The sequence below is a fragment of the Polypterus senegalus genome, chromosome 14, assembly GCF_016835505.1.
Source record: "Polypterus senegalus isolate Bchr_013 chromosome 14, ASM1683550v1, whole genome shotgun sequence".
NCBI classification, from domain to species: Eukaryota; Metazoa; Chordata; class Cladistia; order Polypteriformes; family Polypteridae; genus Polypterus; species Polypterus senegalus.
Window position 1 is genome coordinate 72,848,614 of NC_053167.1, and position 10,803 is coordinate 72,859,416.

Sequence of the window (10,803 nt, forward strand, 5' to 3'; positions counted from 1 at the left end):
GTTAAAATTGTAGGTGAAGGGGTGTGCTTATGCAAATTCCGAGACTGTGTTTGTGGGGATTGACAGTTAAAGGCGGTGGGGAGTCACGTCATCATCTCCCTCCCATTCATCTAATTTCGGTCTGAGCTGAGCTCCGGCTAATGCCGTCTTCAAGCAACCGTCAGACTGCCACCAAATACTCACAGAAAAATCCACAAGTTAATACACACGCTATCTCTCGAGTTTTTCCACACTGAATCCTCCAGGCACTACTTACAAAAGGTCACACTGACAATCGTGTTACGTTATTTTTAAAATCTTTCCTTTTCTTAGCACAAGCACAGCTGAGAAGCTTGATGCATGTGCTCCATAGCGCTTAAAAATAATGCATTTAATCACACTTTGCATTACAAGCAAAGGGGAGCTTTTGTCAATGCATGATTTCCTGGTACTGTACACCGATTACATTGATCAGCGCATCCCGATTCATTTTACCTTCGCACCACCTTAGTTTAAGAAGAAGTCTGAAAAAATATGAGGTTAACACAGAAAAACATCACCAATTCAAGCTTTATGAATAATCGATTCGCCATCAATAATTGTTTTGGTAAAGCCATCCTCCTTCCATTTTATAATTTTTCCACCAATAGCCATGATTAAATGAGCGGTAAATAAAGTAAGAGCAAAGCGAGGGTGACTTATTTAGGCAGGCATATATATGACAGCAACACTCATGACAATGTCAATCATGTTACGTTATTATTAAAATGTTTCCTTTTCTTTTTCATTACTTCTTTAACACACTACTTCTCCGCTGCGAGGCGCGGGGATTTTGCTATATATATAATATATGAATGACCTCCAAAGAGCTGAGACTTTTGATATCATGAACGTGTCTGCAAAAACTATAGTCTCCTGCCCAGCAAAAGTCGAGCAGCCAGCGCACGCGCATAGCTGTGCCGGACTTTGAGACGCTGACTGCGCTTCTGCCTTAAGTCAAAGTGAGCACTTTTAATTTTTTTCTTCCTCCCCCTGCGCTATAGCCCAGACAAGTGCAAACACGGGACCCCTTTTCTACACCACGGAAAAATAATATTAAGGCGATTCACACTTTCTTTTGCACGTATACGATTATGAGGTCGGGACTGACAGTGCCATCACAGCTGATTAATGGCAGGGACGTCTCACCAGTCTACACAAGACCCACCGCGACTGTCCCCAAAAGGCGATCATAACGTCAGCGAACACATCTCTTTATACTATATAAAAGAAAAAGGCAACTTTCCTTTCTTTACACCTTTTTTCCTTTTATCCCAAACAAAAGCCTTTCTCTCTTAACACTGCAGAGGACACAAAACTAATTTTCTTTAAATGCCGGTAAGGTACATTACCAGAGGCACAAATTTGAACGTTCACATAGAAAATGTAATTTCTATACCACAGCCGTCGTGTAGCACCTTTCAAAAGGGATCTACTACCGAGAGATGATCCATATACATTTTAGCTGCTGTTAGTTACTTACCTGTTGTGTTACACAGTCTTTAAAATGTAGTTTACCTGAAACCACTCCAGTAGTGCTCAATGTACCTGTACTTCTTAAAACGTTAATGTTTTACTGTTTAATAACTTATAGACTATATTTTATTATTTTTCCCTTGCACTCAGTGACCAAAGCTATACACACACATATAGACACATACAAACATACACACAAGTATATGTATGTATATATATGTATGTATATGTATATATATATATATAAACACACACACACCCCTATCTATATTATATATATATATATATATATATATACATACACACACACACACATACATACATACATACACACATATATATAATTTGTGTGTGTGTATGTATGTATGTATGTATGTATGTGTATATATGATGTAGATAGGTATGTATATATATATATGTGTGTATATGTAGATATGTATATAGATATGTAGATATGAAGATATGTATGTGTATATATATGTATGTATGTGTGTGTGTGTGTGTGTGTGTGTGTGTGTGTGTTTGTGTGTGTGTGTGTTTATATATATGACAGCAGCAATCCAAGCTGTGAGAAAACAGTAAAAAGGAGGCGTGTCAGACGTCGTGGTACATTTTCTGATGCAGCTAGACGAAAAAAATTTGTGACGCTGCCGCCAAATACACAAAACAATTACATTGACAATCATGTTACGTTATTTTCAAAATGTTTCCTTTTCTTTCTCTTTCCTTCTTTAACACACTACTTCTCCGCTGCCAAGCGTGGGTATATATATATATATAGATAGATAGATATGAGAACAACATATATATATATATATATAGATAGATATATATATATATAGATAGATATGAGAACAACATATATATATATAGATAGATAGAAAGATATGAGAACAACACTCATATCAATGACAAAACAATTACATTAACAATCAAGTTACGTTGTTTTTCAAATTTTTCCTTTTCTTTTTCGTACCTTCTTTAACACACTACTTCTCCGCTGCGAAGCGCGGGTATTCTGCTAGTATATATATATATGTATGTATGTATGTGTGTATGTGTGTATGTGTATGTGTGTGTGTGTGTATGTATATGACAGCAGCAATCCAAGCTGTGAGAAAACAGTAAAAAGGAGGCGTGTCAGACGTCGTGGTACATTTTCTGATGCAGCTACCGAAAACAACTTTGTGACGCTGCCACCAAATACACAAACCAATTACTTTGATAATCATGTTACATTATTTTTAAAATGTTTCCTTTTCTTTTTCATAACGTCTTTAACACATGACATCGCTGCGAAGCGCGGCTATTTTGCTATATATATATATATATCACAGCGACACACATAACAGTGACAAAACAATTACATTGACAATCATGTTACGTTATTTTCAAAATGTTTCCTTTTCTTTCTCTTTCCTTCTTTAACACACTACTTCTCCGCTGCCGCTGGTATTTGCTATATATATATATATATATATATATATATATATATATATATATATATATAGATAGATAGATAGATAGATAGATAGATAGATAGATAGATAGATAGAGATATATATAGATAGATATGAGAACAACACTCATATCAATGACAAAACAATTACATTAACAATCATGTTACGTTATTTTTAAAATTTTTCCTTTTCTTTTTCGTACCTTCTTTAACACACTACTTCTCCGCTGCGAAGCGCGGGTATTCTGCTATAGATATATATAGATATATATGACAGCAACACTCATAACAGTGACAAAACAATTACATTGACAATCATGTTACGTTATTTTTAAAATGTTTTCTTTTCTTTTTCATAACTTCTTTAACACACTACTTCTCCGCTGCGAAGCGCGGATATTTTGCTAGTATTAACAACAAGAGCAACTCACTACTCAGAACAGTAAACATAGGAGGCAGTCAGGATCAAGCCGGGAACTCTTGATTACAAGTCATCAATTCTTACCGCTACACCATGGAAGCTGTTGTATCATCCTTGAACCTTTTGTGAAAGTGTTTATTTGATCTTTGGACTTCAGGCTTCATACATTATATAGTTTATGCCTACATTTTGTCATTTATTACTAAAATATGAAAAAATTTCTGTTTTAACAATATGTTTACACAGATTATTGTAGAAATGGAACACACATGAAATGCATGTGTTCCAAATAACAATCTATTATTTCCAATATTAAAACTCTGCCACTTCACTCCCAAATAATCAAGGCGTGAGCCGAGAGAACTTTGTGGCTGTTCTGCGGCTGTGGGAGGATGGAAAAGCAGGCTGCTTGTCTTTATTGGCACATTTATAGGACAAAAGACACTGTCGGGGAAGTGCGAAGGGATTAAAGATGGGCCAGATTTACGGGTTTTTTTGTAGGCTTTGGTAATTCGAGTGTTAAGGGATCGGTCAATTCAAGGATGGTTTCTAAATCAGTATACATAAGTCTTAAAACTTTTCAGAGAATGTGATTTTGGAGAGCTCATTTGCTAGATTTTGAAGCTTTAGTGCCTCCTCTATGCTAACTGAAAATGTAGTCATTTATTTGGATTGACAGGTTTTTATGATTCATATGTTTAAAAAACAATAAATGTACACATTTAAAAGCATTAAAATACAAAAAAACTACTCTCCAGCTAGCTTTATTAATAAACGATATTAAAATAACTAAAATAATTTTATTGTAAATACAAGAAAAAAAAATGCTAAATCATCATGTGGAATTATGATTAACTTATATATTTTTAGGACTCTGTTGGTGCTTCATCCCTGCCTTTTATTTATTTGTTTATTGTTTTTGCCATTGCTTTAAATTAATTCTTGTAAATTATTTTATATTTTTTGTTTTTTCATATTAATTAATTTTATAAGTGTTTTATTACTTAGTTGTTTTCAATACATTTTTTTATTGTTTAATTATTTATGAAGGTATGCTATCATTACGGGAGCCACTTGAACTCCCATTTAATGCTTCCTTAAACTCCAGTCTAACCACTTAGCTCTTTTCTCTTTTTCTTGTCCCCAGAACTGAGTTGGTCTGTCTTCCTTAATAGGACTGGTTTTTATATCTTTGTTTCACTTTAAGAGAATTATAGTTTCTTGGGGTTTACAATTTTCTCTCTCTCTGAGGGATACAAGAGCCAAGTATTTTGCTTCTTGTTTTTATTTAGGAATTTGAATGTATCACTGCTTACTTTAGATTTTGAACTTTATTTTGTCTTTAATAATTTAATTAATAAGATATTTGGTGTGGCTGTTACTCTTGTTTATTTGTTCAAGGTTTATTAATTTTCATAATTCCTCTTGTATACTGCCTTAAGATATTATCTTAAGTAAAATTATTTCATCCTGCTTTTCTGGAATAGTATCACAATTTTTCTTTTTGTGAGCTCTGTAACAATCAAAACATAAATTAATAAAAGCATGCTATAGCTTAAAGAAAAACATATAATATTAAGATAATAGATACTAACCCATCCTGAAAAGAAGGTTGCTTAAAAAATAAGTTATCCAATTGCACTCTATGGTCTTCAGAATTTAACATCATTCAATGAGTTCTTTTTCATAATCTGTTAGAAAGAAGAATAACAGTAAATATACACTGCAGAAAATGAACAGTGAATCTTTCTTCATCTTAATTTAAAACTAAACTCTGATATACTGTATACATAGGTGGGGTGGTGGCTCAGAGGCCAAGAATCTGTCCTGGTATCTGGAAGGTTGCCGGTTTGCAAGAAGGGATCTTACTCCCTGCAATTGCTCCAGTGGCATTGTACAATAGCTGACCCTGCACTCTGACCCCAAGGGGTATGCAAAAATAAAATCCTACTTGAAAAATATGTACAAGGCAAATTTATAACAAAAAAACTATATGTAGAATATATATTATTAATTGTACATCATGTCCCTACCTCGGCATATTTAATAAGTAATGCACGTTTTAAAAAATAACCAATTTATAATATCTTAGTCTATCTATATAGATTACCAACACTCAACTTTTTTTACATCTCTCTATTATAAAAATGGGAGACGAGACACGATCTTCACATTAAGATCACGGAAGACAGTTAAAAGACCTGCAAGACTAAACAGATTGGCCACAGAGCGTCTCGCAGGAACCTTAAACATGAGACTGTGCCAAGAGATTGCAAGTAGATATTGCTGCGGACCGATTCTTGCAAGACACTCCCTACTTACAACCAATATCAAATAAACCACGGGCAGCAAAACAGTCAGTCATGTAAAGGCTGCCCACACAGATCCAGGGCTCTCAGTGCATATAAAGCGTAAGGACAATACGTTATAAATGAAACATCGACAAATAAGTGAAGAAGAAAGCAGCGCGGAGAAAAGAGACTCAAAAGCGTTATAGAGAAAAAAGAACAAAAAAGAAAAAGAATAATCTAGTTGCAAATTCAGAAGGAAAGTAATTATCAGCCCGGAATAAGTGGAATTGAAAAAAGCACGTCCAATTGGGCTCAGAATTAAAACACAGAGAGTAAAGGACAAAGTAGAATTTCATACAGATGTTCACAAATGTTGGTGCTATACACAAGCAGAGCAGGTTAGAGATTATGAAAGCAGTGGAATTCGAAAGGCACAAAAAAATAAAAAAAATAAAAAAATGGCGTGATACACATGTAGAGAAAGAAAGAATATGAAAGTAGGAAAATTAGAAAGTATAAAAAAAGAAAATAAAGATTGCAGTAGCGCAAACAAATGGAAATTATTACTCGAAAAGGGGAAAATAATCACAATGGACCAGGTGTCATTGAAAAAAAAACATGGACAAGGCGAAGTCAGAAATAAAAGGCAGAGTAGAAAAAGTAAAACGTCATACAAAGGTTAAAAAAACAAGGGAGCCAAACACATGCAGAGCAGGTTAGAGATAATGAAAACAGTGGAATTCAAAAGACTCAAAAAAAAAATGTAGGCGTGAAATACATGTAGAGCAAGATACAGAATATGAAAGCAGAAAAAAACGAAAGTGTCAAAACAAAGAAAGTAAACATCATATAAGCGCAAAAAGAGTAATAACGAAAAGGTAAATAGAGATCGACATATGAACATAGGTGAAAAGTCAGAAGTATGTAAATATTGTAAGGTATTGAAGTTTAAGTCAGAGAATTTCAAAAACGTGGTTTACCTCACATGCAATTGCTGATGACGTGGATCGTTTTGTCTGTGCTGAAATTCCAAACAGAGAAAACTATCCTGAATTATGGTACAATTTAAAAGATTCAACATATTGGGACTCTAAATATTCCAAATATTGTTTTTACAGAAGTTCTGACATAAAAGTGAAGCTAATGAAATAGCAACAATTTAAAGAAAAAAAAAAACTCTTAAGTGTGTATCCGGAAAACCAGACAAGGGGGGTTGGCAATCGAAGCGAGCAGGGGGCAAAGCCCCCTAGTATAGAATGAAATAGTAAAACGTAAGCAGATGCATTAGATGGTTGGAGAAGGAGAAACGTGAAAATATCTTTGTCTTTAAAATCCTATAATTTGTGTGACTTAAAGGAAAATTGATCATTTTTTTAAGCAAATAACTATAAAATCTGCAAAAAAAAAAAAAACAGCATAAGTGATTCTCTGCGACCAACTTGCGAACCAACACCTTCAACCCTTGACCCACTGGCAGCATGTGGTTGAGAAACACTGCCTTACATGGACCTGGTGTTCAGATGGCAAGACTCGAAGGTCAGTTTGTGCTACTCTGTACTGGTGTTAAAGTATGCCTGCCGATAATACACCAGACCCACAGAGCCTTAATTGCAAAGAACTGTACACTATATGACCAACATACTGCCATTCTGACATATGGCCAAATGGTGGAGAACTACAGTAAAGGTGCAGTACTGTATATGTAGATATGTCATGGTTTAGCCAGGGGTTCTCTTCCTGATTCAAGCACGTTTTGTTTATTTAACATTTTTGTTGTTTTTCAAAAATTTTACATATTTTTCTTAACACTGTTTTTGGTTTTGTGCAGCTTGTATGCTATTTATTTATTATTTTGGTATTTATTACTTTCCAATGTTGTATTTTGTTAAGTGTTGTTGTATTGCATGTATTAGTTGTGTTTTTTTTTGTTCTTTGCCCTGTCTCCTTAATATGGAGAGTAAAGAGGTGGGAGCACCTAATTATGAAGCAGTATTTCAGTCGAAGCTGCTGATGGATTATCAACTTTAGCATTGTGTTTATTTAGTTTGGATTGCTGTTTTTGTGATTTGCAGTTTGTCATTCAATGGTTTTTGATACCTGCTTTTGTTTTCAGGGACTGTACTGGATTTGTTTGAGCTATGCTCTTTTTCATGCTTGACCTTATCCTTTTGAATTGTTAATAAATAATTTTTTGATTTTTTTTTTTGTTTTGTCCTTAGACCAGAGGTGTTTACAATTGTCATCTCTTTATTTTTGTAAACATTTAGCATTTTTAAATTTTAAATGTATTTTCCCCATTTTTGGCTATACAGGCCACAAGCCTGCATTTGAGTTTAGGGTTAGGCAGACCTATCCAGACTGCTCAAACCTGTTTAAAAAGCAGATCAGGCTTGTTTCTAGCTTAATGAGGGCTGCACACATTTTTTAGCTTCAGAGTGGCAAGATTTACAAAAATATTAGACTTAGATGAATACATGAGAATATTTACTGGTAAAAATTCAAATAATACAGAAAATAGGAAAGGGGCAAACATCATCTTGATACTGCACAACTTTAGTCCTTTAAAGCAAAACTCAACAAAAATCTACCAAAATATTACATTTTTACCTATGTTTTTCCAAGTGAACTTTTGGTATCAATTCCATTAAGGTTTGTTCCTGATTTCAACTACATTAAGAAGGCATCTGTAAATTACTTGATACATTTGTAAATAAATTAACAAATAATAACAGTAGTTTTCACCAATTAAATTAATAAAATCTTTTCCTAAGCAATCATCTATTGCTTCATTCATTTTTAAAGCTTGTTTTGCATTGTAAAATACTTGTGTAGATTAGTTCTGTTCCTGACCAGATATAGATTAACAATTTTTTTCTATATATGTACTGAAGGTTTTCACAGGGCTTGTAACTTTACTTTGTTCCCTTTTATTGTGTTTTAAAAATATGGCAGCTCGCTTTATGAATTAAAGTTTTTTTCCCTGCTCATTATAATAGTTGCAATTGTTCTACATCTTTGCAGATGTGAAATAAAAAAATGCACTTTCAAACCTGCTTAACCTTTTTCAGGACCATGGGGAATTAAGCAAACATATAGGGAAATATGCAAAAACAATTAAATACTTAACATTTCGCTACTTTTGTAATTGTGTGTGTACCACCACAAAAACCACAAAATACAATGTACCCTTTTAGATAATCATGACCTACCTAACAATAAAATAAATGAGTCATAGGATAAAAGACGAATGCCCCTGGTGCACACTTTCTGCCAATGATACCGTGTTGTGTAGCACCAGAAAAGAGTAAGTGGAGAGGAAGTTGGAAGAATGGAGAAAGGCTTTGGAAAGTAAATTGATTGATAAATAGGAGAAAGACAGAATATAAAAGGTTTAATGATGATTGTATTTCAGAATTTAGCCTGCAGGGACAGCTATTGAAAAGAGTGGATAAATTTAAATATATAGGATCAGTGGTAGTCCAATATGGCAGATGGTGGATTGAGAGATAACCCATAGAGTGCGGTGTGGTTGGAACAATTGGAAGAAGGTATCAGGAGTATTGTGGGATCAAAAAATAATGGGGAAGGTTTTGAAGATGGTGGTAAGAGCAGCAATTGTGTGTGGAGCTGAGACATGGGCAGTAAAAGGGGCACATGAGAAGTCAGATGTTGCAGAAATGAGAATGTTGAGATGGATGTATGGAGCTACAAAAAAGTTCAGAATAAGAAATGAGACAATGATACAACAAAAGTTGGAGAGATATTTATCAAAGTACAGGTAAGTAGGCTGAAGTGGTATCGACATATGATGAGGAGAGACAATGAATACATGGGCAAAAGGGAATGGAAGTACAGGAGAAGAGAAAGCGTCAGGAGCCATAGTGGAGGTGGATGGATTGAGTAAAAGATTTGAAGGAAAAGGGTCTTAATGGGGACGAGGTGCAAGACCGAGCTGTATGGAGAAGGTTGATCATGCACATCAACCCCACATAGAAGTGGGAAGAAATTATGAAAAAAATGAGCTACCTAAATAATCATATTAAACATTTGCAGTCCTTATTTATTCAATTTTCTGAAACGTTTTTACTTTTGGCTAACATCCATATGTCATTTTTTTACACCTGTTTACTCCAGGTCAGCATAGCAGTAGAGTTTGGAACCCAGCAGCATCCGAATTGAGGCTAATCAGCTCTGGACATCAGCCAATCAGGTGATATTTATTTACAATGTGCAAAAATGTACTTTCTTTAAATCCAGTTGTAATAAACAAAACTGCCATTTGTAAAAAAAAAAAATCATCTTATTGCTTCATCAAAGTTATATTTATCATAGGCAATATAAGTTATGCATTTCAAAAATAAGCTATTTTATTTGTAAATAAACTAACTTTTCGATAATTCACTAAAACTACTGCTTGCATTTTAATCCCTCGCTTTCAATCTTCTCTTTTTGTTGATAAATACTGCGCGGTACACCAAAAACAGAATAAGAAAGACTCAAGTTCTGTAAATTAAAAAAAATTAAAAAAATAAAACCTCATACAATAACAATGTAAACGTAATTGCAGTCAGCGTTATTCGCTCAAAAACATATACAGTGAAACGTTTTGGTGTTAAAAATCAGGAGCATTTGCCTAAGGCCATAACTCCGTGACCCCCCAATGACTTTCTATGCCACCAACATGATTAAATAAAACATACCAACAATAATAAAATGTTTTTATAAAAAAAATAATATGGCAAACGTTCGCTGCTTAACGACAAAACAATATGAAAGCCCCTGCAGACACTCACCACTAACGTCAATATTTCACTCAGATGGCGTCGTGTATTTGCAAGTCACTCATTCAGGCGCCTGCCCTCCAGTCATGCGCAGAAGAGCCCGCCGAATCTTACATTAATAGTGAAAGCTCCGTTCAGCCAATGACCGCTGCTTTTTTTGGTGCCGTGTAACCCTGATAAAATGAAACATGTCCGTTCCAGCTGTTTGGTAGGGAGGCGAATCACTTTCCTCTGAAGAAAGATGATGGTTAAGTGGGAACCCTGTATGTTGACAATATATATCTATTTATCTGATACAATTTAAAATTAACATTGTGGGTTTCGCTCTGGATACCAATACGATGAAGTGTGGTCTGC

The 10,803-nt window shown here is 34.4% G+C and overlaps 1 protein-coding gene across 1 annotated transcript in view; it reads right to left on the reverse strand.

Moving 5' to 3' along the window:
* hfm1 (helicase for meiosis 1) overlaps positions 1-10,525 on the reverse strand; it is an 88,781-nt gene extending 78,256 nt beyond the window's left edge. Inside the window, exons 1-2 of the mRNA XM_039734649.1 lie at positions 10,459-10,525; positions 4,970-5,065 (exon numbers count right to left, since the gene is read on the reverse strand). Of these exons, the coding sequence (XP_039590583.1) occupies positions 4,970-5,043 (74 nt within the window). The 5' untranslated portion in view covers positions 5,044-5,065; positions 10,459-10,525. The remainder of the gene's footprint in view (positions 1-4,969; positions 5,066-10,458) is intronic.
* Positions 10,526-10,803: the final 278 nt, after the last annotated feature.